Source organism: Dama dama, chromosome 5 (genome assembly GCF_033118175.1).
Source record: "Dama dama isolate Ldn47 chromosome 5, ASM3311817v1, whole genome shotgun sequence".
In the NCBI taxonomy this organism is placed as follows: domain Eukaryota; kingdom Metazoa; phylum Chordata; class Mammalia; order Artiodactyla; family Cervidae; genus Dama; species Dama dama.
The window spans coordinates 125857539-125874937 of NC_083685.1; the positions used below are offsets into that span (position 1 = coordinate 125857539).

The 17399-nt window shown below is 50.2% G+C and overlaps 1 protein-coding gene across 1 annotated transcript; it reads left to right on the plus strand.

The window, feature by feature from the left end:
* The first annotated feature begins 1327 nt into the window (after positions 1-1327).
* LOC133056175 (CMRF35-like molecule 5) lies at positions 1328-8778 on the plus strand. Its single transcript, XM_061141275.1, has 4 exons — positions 1328-1475; positions 4627-4956; positions 6292-6361; positions 7183-8778. Exons 1-4 carry the CDS (start codon positions 1421-1423, stop codon positions 7316-7318), a joined length of 591 nt encoding a protein of 196 aa, XP_060997258.1. The 5' UTR covers positions 1328-1420; the 3' UTR covers positions 7319-8778.
* The last annotated feature ends 8621 nt before the right edge of the window (positions 8779-17399 follow it).

The window sequence follows — 17399 nt, forward strand, 5'->3', positions numbered from 1 at the left end:
GAGGCCCTGAGACCAGTGCACTTGAGCTCCTCACTGCCTGCCCAGGTGCCCTGAACCCTCAGGGTGGGCAGAAGAGGCCTGAACACCCATTAGAAGACAGTGGCTTCCCTGCAGCAGATGGGAGCTTCTGAGAGGAGCCGGGACATGCTCCCGCCCTGAGGATCTGTCGACCTGCCCTCCCGACCCCAGACCAATGGGTGAAGTTGAGTGTGGGCATGGCCCCTGGGGAGTGCTGGGCTACCAGGGAAGAAGAAAAGGAGCTCCTTTCGTCATGACCAGAGGGCGTGCCTGGGAGTGGATCTCAAGGCACAGATCCCAGGGGTGGAATCTTGTGGTGACAGAGGAGGAGTCTTTCGACCTAGGGCTCACACACACACACACACACAGACACACAGACACAGACACAGACACACACACACACACAGAGCATGGGGCACTCAACACACTTGCCAAGCCTGGGGAGCTGGGCCCTGTTCATCTCTCGGTAGCTCTTAGCAGCCCGGAAGCCACAAGACCATACATGACATGAAATAAACAGAACTGGCCAGGACAGAGTGAGAAAGAAGGGGTCAGAGGCTCGGAGAAACTCGCCTGCTAAAATATGACAGAGAAAAGGAGAGACAAAGAATCCGTCCAGAGAGGACGGGGAGAGGGAGCAGGGGACACAAGGGGCCCCTGAGGGCAGTGGGGAGGGTCACCCAGGACACAGAAGAATAAGCAGTGCCCGTGCAGGGCGGTGACCAGCAGCCAGGAGCCGGGGGGCACGTGCAGACGTGGGAGAGGAAGCCTCTGGACAAAATGGGTGAAAGGAAAAGGGGCTTCTCCTTTCTGATCCTCCCCCAGGGCGGCCTCTGCTCTGCAGTGACTCAGGACCTCAAAGGGAGCCGACCCCAGGGAGGGGCAGGGGTCAGGCTCAGGGCAGGAAGGTGGTTGGGATGCAGGTGGGGCTGCTGCCTGCAGGAGGGGAGGGTGGGGCTGTTTCTGCAGTGAGGCTGGACCTGAGCCCCGAGCTCCGCCTTCTCCCCAAAGTGCAGACCCAGTTGAGTCCATTCCTGCCTCCGACCCCTGCTCTGGGGTCCTCTCTCCTCACCCACCACCAGCTCTGCCCTCTCCCCCCAGCAGCGATGTCTCGGCTCCTCGTGGGCACACCCACCCGGACCCGGACCACATGTTCTTCCCAGAGGCACAGAGGTCTGGACAGAGCTCTCATCACATGCTGCAATTCATCCTCTCAATCAATGACTCTCCTTTCTCCAAATATGTAAATGCAGAAGTAGGTGCTGAAGTGGGAAGTGAACCAGAGACAAGTGCAAAGGAGATTCAGGAAACTTCTCTTGAGGCTTGAGGGACATCTGGTGTGTCTACTTCTGACCTTGGCTCCAGGTCCTTGAAGGGCACTGAGAGCTAGTTATCTCCGAGGATGGGAGGCAGGACCACGTGTCTGCTCCCGGCTCTGCTCCTTCTCATCATCCCAGGTGAGTGGGTCGGGGCTTCAGACCCTGGAGCGATTGAGGCAGGAGATCCTGAGGGTCTGTCCTGGGGGAACATGGCAGGGAGCGCGCTGGGTCCTTTTCTTCATCCAGACACTTAGTTGTTAACCAAATATCACTTTTACTGTTAATACCTCACAGGTTCTATGTTAGGTGCTGGGAAACAAGAAACCAAACCAAACCAAAGTGTCCCCCACTGTAGGACAGTGTTTTTCAACCTTGGCCATTCTACACAAGCAGCTGAATGAAGGAAAATCAGAGTAATGAAGGAACCCACTCCTGAAGAGCTTTTCAAAAGCTTTATTTCTGGCTGCACTGGGTCGTGGGGGTGCTCAGGGTCTTTCTCTAGGTGTAGTGCGCAGGCTTCTCATAGCAGTGGCTTCTCTGGTCGCAGAGCACAGGCTCCACGGGATGCAGGCTCCATCGCTGCGGTCCGGCATGGAGTTGCCGACCCCATCCATGGAGTGGGGAACCTTCCTGGACCGGGGTGGAACCCATGCCCCTGCAATGGACCATTGGGGAAGTCCTTAAAGTTTTTATTGTGATTTTTTCCCTCACTATTTTGTTGATTTTGGGAATCCCCTGGTAGCTCAGATGGTAAAAAAAAAAATTCGCCTCTAAGGTAGGACATCCTGGTTCAACCCCTGGGTCAGGAAGATCCCTTGGAGAAAGGAATAGCAACCTATTCCAATATTCTTGCCTAGAGAATTCCATGACAGACCATGGGGTGGCAAAAAGTCAGCCTCGACTTAGCGATAGCACTTTCATTTTAATTTTGCTCTTTAGACATTTTCTGAGTGTGTGGAAATGTTTAACTTCTGTTTTATTATGAATTTCTGGCTTAGTGGAATTATATCCAGAGAACATTCTCAGTGACTTCAGTCCTTGGAAAATGTCAGTGACCTATTTTGCGGCAGTCTCTTTAATGGTCAATTTTTGTAAATGTTCTCTATGTGCTTTCAAAAAACCTGTTGTTTGAAGTTGTTAGAGCGTGTTCCACATGCTTCTAGTTCCATCTCAAACTCATGCTGAACAATCACGCTGAATGTTTTTTTTTTCATTTGTTTTTATTAGTTGGAGGCTAATTACTTTACAATATTGTGGTGGTTTTTGCCATACATTGACACAAAGGCCATGAGAAAATACTCGAGGAGATAATAGCTGAAAACTTCCCCCAAATGGGGAAGGAAATAGTCACACAAGTTCACGAAACCCAGAGAGTCCCAAACAGGATAAACCCAAGGTGAAACACCCCAAGACACATATTAATCAAATTAACAAAGATCAAACACAAAGAACAAATATTAAAAGCAGCAAGGGAGAAAGAACATATAACACACAAAGGGATTCCCATAAGGATAACAGCTGATCTTTCAATAGAAACTCTTCAGGCCAGAAGGGAATGGCAGGACATACTTAAAGTAATGAAAGAGAATAACCTACAACCCAGATTACTGTACCCAGCAAGGATCTCATTCAGATATGAAGGAGAATTCAAAAGCTTTACAGACAAGCAAAAGCTGGGAGAATTCAGCACCACCAAACCAGCTCTTCAACAAATGCTAAAGGATCTTCTCTAGACAGGAAACACGGAAAGGCTGTACGAATGTTTACTGACTGTAAAGAAGTGGTCAGCGCTTCTGTGAATGGGTTTGCATTTGCATGCATGCATGCCAAGTTGCTTCAGTCATGTCCAACTCTTTGTGACTCCATGGACCGTAGTCTGCCAGCCTCCTCTGTCCATTGGATTCTCCAGGCAAGAATACTGGAGTGGGTTGCCAAGCCCTCCTCCAGGGGATCTTCCTGACCCAGGAATGGAACTTGTCTCCTGCAGCTCCTGAATTGCAGGTGGATTCTTTACCCCTGAGCCACTGGGAAGCTCCAGGTTTGCGTTGACTTCAGTAAATTTAAATCATTTTTAATGGAGGTCTGATTTAAGTTATTTCCAGTGCTCTGAGTGCCTTTATGCAAGTTTCAGTTCAGTTCAGTTCAGTTGCTCAGTCATGTCCGATTCGTTGTGACCCCATGGACTGCAACACGCCAGGCCTCCCTGTCCATCACCAACTCCTGGAGTTTACTCAAACTCGGGTCCACTGAGTCAGTGATGCTGTCCAACCATCTCATCCTCTGTCGTCCCCTCCTCCTCCTGCCTTCAATCTTTCCCAGCATCAGGGTCTTTTCCAATGAGTCAGTTCATCACATAAGGTGGCCAAAGTATTGGAGTTTCAGCTTCAGCATCAGTCCTTCCAATGAATATGCAGGACTGACTTCTATTAGGATGGACTGGTTGGATCTCCTTGTAGTCCAAGGCACTCTCAAGAGTCTTCTTCAACACCACAGTTCAAAAATATCTGAGCTTTCTTTATAGTCCAACTCTCACATCCATACATGCCTAGTGGAAAAACCATAGATTTGACTAGACAGACCTAGACTGAAAATAATGAGCCAGTGAGTGCTGTCCTGTCCTTGCTTTTATCCTACAAAAGCACTTCTCCCAGGAGTTTGGGAGTGGAATTCACAATTCAGTGAACATAATGGGATGTGTCCTGTATGGGGTCCATAGCACACGGAGCCCCAGTAGCAACCACTGTTCTGGTCAGCTTCAAGGAGGCCCCTGCGGGCACATTTACTACAGCATACCCAGTTTACTACAGTTTACTGGTTTACTACATCGTAACCAGGAGGAGCAGCCTCCCCACAGACATGCTAAGGGGGTGTGTCAGCTGGACCTCCTGAGGTCGTCAGTGCAGAGTCATCTTCTGTGGAATGGGTCCCTGGCCGTTCCTACCCATCAGAACAGAGTAACACAGGGATGGCTGCAAATGGACATGGCCGAAATGGAAAGTCTTACTGGCTGCAGACAGGGGAAGTGGGGTTAATTACAGGAAGCTGCTCTTGCTCTGTGTCAATGTTTGTGCTTCTTCGAGATCTGCACTTGTGCTTTTATGGGATTTTCCTGGTGGCTTTGACTAGTATTTTGAAGGGCAAAAGGTCCATCTTGTGGAAGGTGTATTCCTTTCTTGACTGTTTCTCCGCTCAGGAGACCGTTGGGTCTGGTTGAACTATTCACAGTGCAGGAGGCTGTGGCCCTGCCCCCAGGGCGGGAGGTGACAGGTGCATGGATTTGTATTTCCAGGCTCATCTGCCATCTCGGGTCCCAGAGCAGTGAGAGGTGTGGAGCAGGCATCACTGACCGTGCGGTGTCGATACGGCCCTGGGTATGAGTCCTACGTGAAGTGGTGGTGCCGGGGGGCCGCCTGGGGCCCCTGTCGGATCATCGTTGAAACCACTGGATCAGAGAAGGAGGTGAAGAAGGGCCGCGTGTCCATCAGGGACAACTGGAAAGACCGCTCGTTCACCGTGACCATGGAGAAGCTCAGGCTAGGCGATTCAGACACTTACTGGTGTGGGATTGAGAGATTTGGAACTGACCTGGGGAACCGAGTAGAAGTGACCATTGACCGAGGTGAGAGTCTCTGTCCATGTGGACGTGTCTCTTCAGGGCCTGCTCTGTCCAGGGACCCAGCTGGCCCTCAGAGGGAATGTCACAGGGGCGGGGGAGTCCTGAGGTCTCACGGAGCCCCCGCTGACCACCTGGGCTGGGAGGGGCAGGGCTTCCCCTCGACGCTCTCCTGGCTCCAGGGCCTCCTCCAGGACGGGATCAGGCTTTCCCGGCACCTTGCTTTCCTCTGCACAGTCAGAGCCGAGTCTGTTCCCAAGGAGATGAAGGTCCCAGTGTCAGCCCGTGGGCCAAGGGACCCTCCTCTGTGGGACCTGGAGCTCCCGATTCCTGCCAGTGCTTTCCTGGGACCCCTGCTGCCCTGGGGGTGTTCCTGCTCTTTCGGAATTCAGGGTTGGGTCTTCAGAGCTGTCATGCCCACCGCGTGGTCCATATCCCATCTCAGGGGAAAGACCAAGCCCAGTGGGGGATGCTGTGCTTAATGTCGGGGTCTGGAAAGGGCTCCACAGTCAGAAGGCTGCATTTCTGATGCATGAAACCCCATCAGGAGCGATTTACACGTTTGCATTGAATGACACTCTTCCTAAATCCTTCTAGAAGGCAAACACTCCTGGGCTTATCAGCTGAGGCACCTTGGTTTGACAGATTTTGTCTGTTGGACTCTGCCTCTGCTGACTCTCGAACCAGGCAACACCAGCTTACTGGGAACCTCTGGCAAAGAGGGGTGGGCACAAAGAGGGGTGGGCACACAGTCAATAGCTCCCCTACACATACACCTGGAACCTGTGAGGCTCATTGTACTTGCAAAGCAGAGCAGGTTCGTCATCTCATTCAATCCTGACAACATTCCTGAGAACTGTCCCAATCGTGGGAGCTTAACAACGTCCTCCAAGTGCAGGCTCTTCCTGAACCGCAGGACTTTGCTCAGGGCTGGTCCTGACCTTTGACGTCGCAGACCTTGGCTATGTCAGCTGCCTGGTAGCCCCCAGTCTACTCATGTCATCGTGGATAAGTAGATGGGGGAGGCACTGGCTGAGGCCCCGGCATAAGCAGCTGGAGCATTTGAATTCCGCTGCCCTCCAGCTGCCCTTGTTCTGAGGTGACCCTGGGCCCCTCTGACCCCCCTGGACCAGTGCCAGCCCCACTGCCTCTGAGCCTCTGAGTCTCCTGGAGGCCAGGGGGATATTAGCAGTCCAGGCTGTCGGCCCCTCCCTTGGCCCTGCTCCAGACTCCTCACGGCAGGGAGGCCCCATTCCCCCAGCCTCAGAAGCATGTTTAGGGCGGTGGGCGGGTGAGCAGGCAGAGTGCTCTGTAACCTGGTCTGTTGTCTTGCAACTGCAGAGTCGACCTCCACGTCTGCCACCCTCAATGCCAACATGTTCACGGCACCTGTTGCCCCAGAAGGGCACCCGTAAGTACCAGTTAGGGCTTTTGATCTTCATGAGATGCCTGATTCACTCATTTATCCAACAAATAAGCACTGAGTACACACTCCTGCCCATCCCTTTTCTCAAAAAAATTTTTTAATTTATTTTATTTTTTGGGGGAAATGCTCGGTCTTCATGGCTGTGCTTGGGATTTCTAATGATTCCTGCATTGGCTTTGGCTTCTTTATCCGTGGACCACCAGGGAAGCCCACCCATCCCTGTTTTAGGAATACGAGGGGATAGGAGGATTAACCAAATTTGCAGCTGTCTGCCTTCCAGATATTTAATTACATAATCAACGTACCAAACAGGGCTAAGTGATTGATTCATGACTTTATTTGAGAAATTTCTGTGAAGAGTGAAGAATAAGGCGTGATTCTTGTATTAGCTTGGCTGCCATGACAAAGTAACACAGGCCAGGCAGCTTACACAACGATCATTTCTCACAACTCTGGAGGCCAGGGTCTGCGGTTAAGGTGTCAGTGTATTTCCTTTCTTCCAAGGCCTCCTTCCTTAGCCGTGTAGACGGCCGTCTTCCTCACTGTGGCATCAAGTGTCTCCTGTTTGTGTTTGTCTGTGTTCTAAGCTCTTCTCCTTCTGATGAGGACACTAGTCCTTTCCTGCCCAGGAGAGCAGCAAGGGTCAGAACAGTGAGACAGGAAGAAGGAGAGTCTGGGGGTGAAGGCCATTGTCACCCTGGGGTCCCGGGCTGGCCCTCGTGTAGGTTATTGGAACCTGGGACCCGGGAGAGCTGGGAGGAGGGGGCCTGGGGGGCAACTCACTTCCTGTCCCCGTGTCCCCACAGGCCCCTGCTGGGCAGCGTCCACTTCCTGCTCCTGGTCTTCCTGAAGGTGCCCCTGCTCCTGGGCCTGCTGGGTGCCGTCCTCTGGGTCAACACGCCTCTGAGGAGCTCTGGGGGGAAGCCCCAGGAAAACGAGTAGCCCCCATGCTCTTCAACATTGTCCAGAGAGAAAGACCCTCAAAGAGAAGAAAAAGGCATTTTTTCAGGCAATGATGGTGGTCAGCAGTGACTGTGGTTCTCCAGGCAGCGTGGCTCCCCTGCCTCAAGAATTGGTCCCCTCGTCCCTGGAAACCTGCTGCTGTGATGCTCGGGCCTGGGTCCAGTTTCGCCCTTCCCTGCACAGCCTCTGACCTTCTTCGTCCTGAGGCCTCCAACACAGGAGAAACTACAGGAAGGAATGGAAGAGCAGATGCCTTTCTTCTGGGCCCTGTTCCTTGGAGGACATACATGATCTCAAGTCTGTGCCGCACATAATGTAATACACTTGTCTTTGCATTGTATGCGGGGCAGGGCTTCAGCCAGTCGGGGCTTTGAGATTCTCTGTGTGTGTGCTGGATCGTGTCCGACTCTTTGTGACCCTATGGACTCTAGCCCACAAGGCTCCTCTGTCCATGGGATTCTCCAGACAAGAATACTGCAGTGGGTTGTTGCCGGGAGCCGTTATGGGGGGTCCCGCCTGTGATGAGGTCATGAAGAAAATACCGGGCAGGCAAGGCCGCCCGGGACCCCATCCAGGACGAGGTGACGAGGAAAGAACCTGACAGGCAAGGCCGTCTAGGATAAGGGACCCTCCAGGTTGGCCTCGGCCTCTACCCTACCCTGTATCTTCCCCCCTTTTCTGCTGTTGTTCTTCTTTGCCCTGTTGCAGATTCTTGTGTTGCCTGCCGAGAGCTCTCCTGCTCCTCTTTCACTGAATGAGGACCAACTTAAAACCCTAATTAATAAATCTCCTGGATGCTGCTGCCCTATGAAGGGGCCAGAGATGAAGGAAATGCTTCCATCAAACATTTTGCTGGCATTCTGGCTTGTTTGATAAATGTGTGATCTCATTGCACAAAATGCTCTTGATTGTTCTAAACATCCTAAGCACAGCACGCTAACAAAAGCGTATTTGTGAGAAAAGCTCCACAAATATGACAGCCACAAACGTGCCTAACAGAAAATACTTTAGATAGAGATTAGCTGGCGACTTCTTGCAGGTGGTTAACTTTTAGACTAAGAGCCTGTCTTGTGCCATATCTGCTGTTTCTGCAGTCCTTCGCATTTCTGTTCTGTAAAAATGTAATCCTATCTAGTTCCCATAGAGATGACGCTTATTAGAAAGAAAATAGATTAATTATAAGAAAAACAGGATCGGCTACTGAAGTTGCTTAAGTCACACCAGGTGCAAGCCATAAAATGTTAGCAGGCCTGAAGGCCAAATGATAAGAAAGACTCTTTTGAATGAAAAAGTAAGTGGGTGACATCCAGTTTCTGTTGAAGGTCAAGTTGCTGTAATGTTTTGAGATGCCCTGTGTGTGAGCAACATGCACTTCCCCCAAAGATGTCGTTAAGGGTATAAAGGGGCTGTGCAAAAATAAACTTCAGACTTAGCCCCGAGCTTTGTCTCAATCTCTCTCATTCGCCGACGCAGTTCATCCTGAGGGTTCCCCTGGATCCTGCTGGGGCTGGACCCCGGCAGGTTGCCATTTCCTCCTCCAGGGGATCTTCCCGACCCAGGAGTTGATCCCGTGTCTCCTGCATCTCCTGTATTTGCAGGTGGACCACTGAGCCACCTGGGAAATTCTAGACCCCAGGAAAGTAGAAAAGTGTGCAAAACGATGATAATATGCCAACTGCATGTGAAGATATGAAGCTGTAAGTGGACAGAGGGACTTTGCTGGTGGTCCAGTGGGTGAGAATCCACCTTGCAATGCAGGGGCTGTGGGTTCGATCCCTGTTTGGGGAACCAAGACCGTGCAGTGCAATGAAAGATTCTGCATGACTCAAGGAAGATCCCGGGGAGCGATGCAGCCAGATAAAGTATTTTCTTAAAAAGTGGCAGAAGACTCTGGTGTCCCTGCCCTGATGTATTTTGTGTTTGCGTGAAATGAGATTCTAGTCCAAGCGCCATCCCTCACCACACCTGAAGATGAGAGCGACCTCACAGCCTCTCCTTCTCATCCTAATTCCCCACCCCATCATTCTCTCCATTCTCTTCCCTCTCTCGAATGTATTCAGTCTGGCTGTGACTCTCACTTGGGGTGTGCGAGGAGATCCTCCATGCATTTTGGGGATGGTGGGGTAATCCATCAGTCAGACCCTGGAGTTAGAACAGATCAGCGGCTGTGAGCTAGGCTGGGCTGGAGAGGGTGGGGTTTGGAGAAGATTCTTTATTCTTATGAAGATCTCTAGACAAGAGTCCTGGGATATGAATTAAGCTCTTCCTGTTGGTTCATTGTGGAGGAAGGGGGCAGGACAGTTTAGAAAAGGACAACTGCTTTCTTCTCAAGCTAGAGGCTAAACCTTGAGACTCTCTCTTGCCCCCTGAGAGGTGAGGGGCACATAGGAGAGAGACCAAGGTTTCAGCCCCGTGTCCTGCCATCCAGCTGAAGATTTTGCCTTCACGTACCTAAAGCTCAGGTGGGAAATTGACTGTATTCAAAGACAAAATGAGGTTGGGGAGGCCCACCCCAGACTTCTCAAAGACTCTGCTGACACAAGGAAACATCAGAGCAACCGTGTGTGGGGGCCCCAGCTTGAGTACCCTAGAGGATAGAGTTATCAAGTTTAGCAAATAAAATCGCAGGACACTTGGGGCTTCCCTGGTGGCTAAGAGTCCACCTCCCAATGTAGGGGATGTGGGTTCAATCCCTGATTGGGGAGCGAAGAGCACACATGCCTTGTGGCCAAGAAATATAAAAAACAGACACAATATTTTAAACCGATAAAACTTTAAAGTCATCTATGTTAAAAAAAAATCTTGGAAAAAGCTCCACAGGGCACTCAGTTATAATTGAAGTTTGGCTAAACAACCAATATTTGAAAATATAAGTATATCCCGTGATATATTGGGAAAATACATATAGTAAAAATTGGAGGTTCCATTGAAAGAGGACTGTCAGGCTTGTGTAGTTCCAAGGAAGGCAGAGTTGGTGCCATCAATGACCAACATGGGGACACGGTCTTTTTCAAATTCTTCTACCTGAGCTGAGCATGTCCTGCCCTGAGAGGCTAAGACAGGCATCTTCTTCTGATGTCACACACTCACTCCTTCCCTCACTCACACTCATACACATGGTCTCAGGGAAGGGTTTGGGGATTCAGTTTTATAGTTTGAATAAGAATGAAGGGGACCCTGAAACCTCAATCCCCCCAGCAACATGATGCAGAAAGGAAGAGTCCTTATCTGGGTCAGGGGTCAGTTTAACTCAGACCCCAGGGTCTGCTTTGATTCTCTCAGCCCCACATCAGTAAGTGTCTGCATTGTTTTCCTGAGCTCCTCCAGATGTATTGAGATGTATTGAGAAGCTGGAGTTGCTGTGTTGAATGAAGACTATGCAGATTATAGAATGAAACCGTGCCATTTGCAGCAACATGGTTGGACCTAGAGATGATGATACTAAGTGAATTAAGCCAGAGAAAGACAAATATCATATGACACCACTTATATGTGGAATCTACAGAACGATACAAATGAACATATTAAAACAGAAACAGACGCAGAGACTAAAACAACAAGCTTATAGCTACCAAAGGGGAAAGGAGGGGAGGGATAAATTAGGAGTTTGCGATGAACATATACACACTACTATATATAAAATAGATAAACAACAAGGACCTACTTATAGCACAGGGAACTCAACTCAATATTTTGTATTCATTCAGTTCAGTCGCTCAGTCGGGTCCGAATCTTTGAGACTGCATGAGCTGCAGCAGTCCAGGCCTCCCTGTCCAACACCAACTCCCGGACCAACACCAACACCAACACCAACACCAAACTCATGTCCATTGAGTCGGCGATGCCATCCAGCCATCTCAACCTCTGTCGTCCCCTTCTCCTCCTGCCCTCAATCTTTCCCAGCATCGGGGTCTTTTCAAACAAGTCAGCTCTTCCCATCAGGTGGCCAAAGTATTGGATCCTCAGCTTCAGCATCAGTCGTTCTAATGAACCCAGGACTGATATCCTTTAGGATGGACTGGTTGGATCTCCTTGCAGTCCAAGGGACTCTCAAGAGTCCTCTCTAACACCACAGTTCAAAAGCATCAATTCTTCAGCGCTCAGCTTTCTTCACTGTCCAACTCTCACATCCATACATGACTACTGAAAAAACCATAGCCTTGACTAGATGGACCTTTGTTGGAAAAGTAATGTCTCTGCTTTTTAATCTACTGTCTAGGTTGGTCATAACTTTCCTTCCAAGGAGGAAGCGTCTTTTAATTTCATGGCTGCAGTCACCATCTGCAGTGATTTTGGAGCCCAGAAAAATAAAGTCAGCCACTGTTTCCACTGTCTCCCCAGCTATTTGTCATGAAGTGATGGGACTGGATGCCGTGATCTTAGTTTTCTGAATGTTGAGCTTTAAGCCAACTTTTTCACTCTCCTCTTTCATTTTAATCAAGAGGCTTTTTAATTCTTCTTCGCTTTCTGCCATAAGGGTGGTGTCATCTGCATATCTGAGGTTATTGATATACCTCCCGGCAATCTTGATTCCAGCTTGTGCTTCCTCCAGCCCAGCGTTTCTCATGATATACTCTGCAAATAAGTTAAATACGCAGGGTGACAATATACAGCCTTGACGTATTCCTTTCCCTATTTGGAACCAGTCTGTTGTTCCATGTCCAGTTCTAACTGTTGCTTCCTGATCTGCATACAGGTTTCTCAAGAGGCAGGTCAGGTGGTCTGGTATTCCCATCTCTTTCAGAATTTTCCATGGTTTATTGTGATCCACAGAGTCAAGACTCTGGCATAGTCAATAAAGCAGAAATAGATGTTTTTCTGCAATTCTCTTGCTTTTTCGATGATCCAGCGGATGTTGGCAATTGGATCTCTGGTTCCTCTGCCTTTTCTAAAACCAGCTTGAACAATTGGAAGTTCTCGGTTCACGTATTCCTGATGTATACTTTGATGAATGTTTAACACATCATCATTTCTTGCAAACACCACCACAAACATACAGCGCAATTCCATCACTTTCCTCCCAGGGTCCTCAAATGAGGATTCCGCTTCTTTAATGTCAGGCAGTCAAGTGCTTCACGTGCTGAAGGCTTCCCAGGACTGCAGATCCAACGGAGTTCAGCTTTCAGAGGCTTTGAGGTGCTTTCGGACCTGGCCCGTGTGCGCCACCCAGCGGCTAGTCCGTGACACGGGCTGGCCTTTCCCCAGGTCTCAGACTGGGGAGCTCGCTCAGGGTCCCGCCCGGCTGGCACAGCTTGGAGGGTGAGCTGACTGCCCAGGGGCCCTTTCTGGAGCTGCGTCCTCTTCCTCAACTCCCTGACCCCTTCGCAGCTCCCAGAGCCCTCCCCCTGCTTCCTGGTCCGCTGGTTGGCAAGCTGAGGCTTTTGTCTTCCCTGTCGGCTTGGGTCAGCCTCCAGGGCCCGTCAGAGGGAGCATGAGAAGAAACACGCACTGCCTTCCCTGCCAGCCGCCCCCATGCTGCTTCTTCAATTCCTTTTTTAAAAAAAGATTTATTTATTTATCTTTTGGCTTGGCTGAGTCGTTGCTGCTGCACTCAGGCTTTACTTGTGGTGAGCAGGGCCTACTCTAGTTGCAAGGGGCAGGCTTCTCACTTGCGGTGGCTTCTCTTGTAGCCCCGCGGAACCTCGAGGGGCGGGGGACTCCAGGATCAGGGCCTCCTGGGGCGGGGCCTCCGGGGCGGGGCCTCCGGGGCGGGGCCTCCGGGGGCGGGGTCTCCGGGGCGGGGCCTCCAGGGCCGGGGGCCTCCGGGGGCGGGGCCTTTGGCAGCTGCGGCTCTCAGGCCCTAGGCTTCAGTAGCCGGGGCACACGGGGTTGCTTGCTCCACAGCATGCGGAACCTTCCCGGACCAGGGGTCAGACTCATGTCCCCTGCATGGGTAGGTGGATTCTTACCGACTGAGCCACCAGGGAAGTCCCGATCCTTTGTGTCGGTGGGTGTCTGAGTGGTGTCAAGTTTTGACTGTTACGAGGAGTGTTGCTCTGACATTCTGGCCCATGCCTTTGGTGAACATCTATATACCTTCTTCTTAGCATTTAAAGGGACCCTTGTTTTCTTTATGGGAAGAAGCAATCGTGTATAGATGAGGTCAGGACCTAATTTTCATAATGGCTCTTTTCATTTTATTTTTTTAATTGAAGTACAGTTGATTGACAATGTTGTTCCAACCTCTCCTGTGCAGAGTGACTCAGCTATATATATCAGTTCAGTTCGGTTCAGTCCCTCAGTCGTGTCCGATCTTTGCAACCCCATGAATGGCAGCATGCCAGGCCTCCCTGTGAATCACCAACTCCCGGAGTATACCCAGACTCATGTCCATTGAGTTGGTGATGCCATCCAACCATCTCATCCTCTGTTGTCCCCTTCTCCTCCTGCCCTCAATCTTTCCCAGCATCAGGGTCTTTCCCAATGAGTCAGTGCTTCAAATCAGGTGGCTAAAGTACTGGAGTTTCAGCTTCAGCATCAGTCGTTCTAATGAACACCCAGGACTGATCTCCTTTAGGATGGACTGGTTGGATCTCCATGCAGTCCAAGGGACTCTCAAGAGTCCTCTCCAACACCACAGTTCAAAAGCGTCAATTCTTCAGTGCTAAGCTTTCTTTATAGTCCAACTCTCACATCCATACATGACTACTGGAAAACCATAGCCTTGACTAGACAGACCTTTGATGGCAAAGTAACGTCTCTGATTTTCAATATGCTGTCTAGGTTGGTCATAACTTTACTTCCAAGGAGTAAGCATCTTTTAATTTCATGACTGCAATCATCATCTGCAGTGATTTTGGAGCCCAGAAAAATAAAGTCAGCCACTGTTTCCACTGTTTCCCCATCTATTTGCCGTGAAGTGATGGGACCAGATGCCATGATCTCAGTTTTCTGAATGTTGAGCTTTAAGCCAACTTTTTCACTCTCCTCTTTCACTTTCATCAAGAGGCTCTTTAGTTCTTCTTCTCTTTCTGCCATAAGGGTAGTGTCATCTGCATATCTGAGGTTATTGATATTTCTCCCGGCAATCTTAATTGCCGCTTGTGCTTCTTCCAGCCCAGCGTTTCTCATGATGTACTCTGCATATAAGTTAAATAAGCAGGGTGACAATATACAGCCTTGACGCCCTCCTTTTCCTATTTGGAACCAGTGTGCTGTTCCATGTCCAGTTCTAACTGTTGCTTCCTGACCTGCATACAGGTTTCTCAAGAGGCAGGTCAGGTGGTCTGGTATTCCCATCTCTTTCAGAATTTTCCACAGTTTATTGTGATCCACACAGTCAAAGGCTTTGGCATAGTCAATAAAGCAGAAATAGATGTTTTTCTGGAACTCTCTTGCTTTTTCGATGATTCAGCAGATGTTGGCAATTTGACCTCTGGTTCCTCTGCCTTTTCTAAAACTGGCTTGAACATGTGGAAGTTCACGGTTCATGTGTTGCTGAAACCTGACTTGGAGAATTTTAAGTACGCAGAAGAACGGCACAAAAAAGATCTTCACAACCCAGATAATCACGATGGTGTGATCACTCACCTAGAGCCAGACATCCTGGAATAAGAAGTCAAGTGGGCCTTAGGAGGCTTCACTACCAACAACGCTACTGGAGGTGATGGAGCTCCAGTTGAGCTGTTTCAGCTTCTAAACGATGATGCTGTGAAGTGCTGCACTCAGTATGTCAGCAAATTTGGAAAACTCAGTAGTGGTAACAGGACTGGGAAAGGTCAGTTTTCATTCCAATCTCAAAGAAAGACAATGCCAAAGAATGCCCAAACTACCACACAATTGCACTCATCTCACACACTAGTAAAGTAATGCTCAAAATTCTCCAAGCTAGGCTTCAGCAGTAGGTGAACTGTGAACTTCCAGATGTTCAAGCTGGTTTTAGAAAAGGCAGAAGTTATACATATAGAGACTTTTTTTTTTTCAAAGTATTTGTTTCCATTGTGATTTATCACAGGATGTTGCAGACAGTCCCCTGTGGTATACAGTAGGATCTTGCTGCTTATCCATCCCCATGTAACAGCTTTCATCTGCTAATCCCAGACTCCGAGCCTTTCCCTTCCCTCCTCCCTCCCCCTCGACAACCACAAATCTGTTCTCTATGTCCATGAGTCTGTTTCTGTCTGGTCGATATGTTCATTTATGCCATATTTGAGATTCCACCTATAAGTGATATCATATGGTGTTTGTCTTTGTCTTTCTGCATTACTGCACTTAGGATAATCTCTAGTTGCATCCAGGTTGATGAAAATGGTGTTGCGTTAGTCGGTCAGTTGTGTCTGACCCATAAGACCCCATGGACTGTAGCCCACCGATTTCCTCTCCATAGGACTCTTCAGGCAAGAATACTAGAGTGGGTTGCCATTTCCTTCTCCAGAAAGTGGCATTATTCATTCTTTTTTATGGCTGAGATACCCCAGTGTGTGTGTATGTGGATATATACACACCTCTTCTCATCCACTCATCTGCTCATGGCCGTTTAGGTGGTTTCCATGTCTCACCTATTGTGAACAGAGCTGCTGTGAACATAGGGGTGTGTGCGTCTTTTTGGACTAGAGATTTGTCCAGTATATGCCCAGGTATAGGAGTGCTGGATCATGTCATAATTCTGTTTATAGTCTTCTAAGGAACCTCCACTGAATTTCCATAGTAGGTGCACCAACTTTTATTCTCACTAAAAGGGTAGGATGTTCCCCTTTTCTCCACCCTCTCTCCAGCATTTGTTAAATGTAGTGATGGCCATTCCGACCAGTGTGAGGTGATATCTCATTGAAGTTTTTATTTGCATTTCTCTACTAATTAGGGGGGCTGAGCATCTTCACATATCCTGTGCAGAACATCAGGATGTCTTCTTTGGAGAAATGGCCGGGAGCTACTTTTAAGAGAAGTGGAATTTCAGCCAGGGTTAAATCCTCAGCCACAACCAGTGATTCAGAACACAATTTCCTGGAGGGACAGTGAGGCCCGGAGACCAGTGCACTTGAGCTCCTCACTGCCTGCCCAGGTGCCCTGAACCCTCAGGGTGGGCAGAAGAGGCCTGAACACCCATTAGAAGACAGTGGCTTCCCTGCAGCAGATGGGACCCTCTGAGAGGGAGCTGGGACACACTCCCACCCCCAGGATCTGCCCACCTGCCCTCCCGACCCCAGACCAATGGGTGAAGTTGAGTGTGGGCATGGCCCCTGGGGAGTGCTGGGCTACCAGGGAAGAAGAAAAGGAGCTCCTTTCGTCATGACCAGAGGGTGTGCCTGGGAGGAGATCTCAAGGCACAGATCCTGGTGGTGGAATCTCATGGTGACTGAGGAGGAGTCTGTCGACCTGGGGCTCCCACACACACACACAGAGACAACACACACACACACACACACACACACACACAGCATGGGGCACTCAGCACACTTGCCAAGCCTGGGGAGCTGGGCCCTGTTCACCTCTGGGTAGCTCTTTGCAGCATGGAAGCCACAAGGCCACACATGACAGGAAATAAACAGAACTGGCTAGGACAGAGTGAGAAAGAAGGGGTCAGAGGCTCAGAGAAACTCCCCTGCTAAAATACGAGAGACAAAGAATCCGTCCAGAGAGGAGAGGGAGAGGGAGCAGGGGACACAAGGGGCCCCTGAGGGCAGTGGGGAGGGTCACCCAGGACACAGAAGAATAAGCAGTGCCCGTGCAGGGCGGTGACCAGCAGCCAGGAGCCGGGGGGCACGTGCAGACGTGGGAGAGGAAGCCTCTGGACAAAATGGGTGAAAGGAAAAGGGGCTTCTCCTTTCTGATCCTCCCCCAGGGCGGCCTCTGCTCTGCAGTGACTCAGGACCTCAAAGGGAGCCGACCCCAGGGAGGGGCAGGAGTCAGGCTCAGGGCAGGAAGGTGGTTGGGATGCAGGTGGGGCTGCTGCCTGCAGGGAGGGGAGGGTGGGGCTGTTTCTCCAGCGAGGCTGGACCTGAGCCCCGAGCTCCGCCTTCTCCCCAAAGTGCAGACCCAGTTGAGTCCATTCCTGCCTCCGACCCCTGCTCTGGGGTCCTCTCTCCTCACCCACCACCAGCTCTGCCCTCTTCCCCCGGCA

What these genes read in the sequence shown, in the direction of transcription:
- LOC133056175 (XM_061141275.1), top strand. Translation starts at nt 1,421, where the DNA reads ATGGGAGGCAGGACCACGTGTCTGCTCCCGGCTCTGCTCCTTCTCATC. An exon ending in AGAAGTGACCATTGACCGAG is followed by an intron (nt 4,957 to 6,291) that starts GTGAGAGTCTCT and finishes TTGCAACTGCAG; the next exon opens with AGTCGACCTCCACGTCTGCC. An exon ending in GTTGCCCCAGAAGGGCACCC is followed by an intron (nt 6,362 to 7,182) that starts GTAAGTACCAGT and finishes GTGTCCCCACAG; the next exon opens with GCCCCTGCTGGGCAGCGTCC.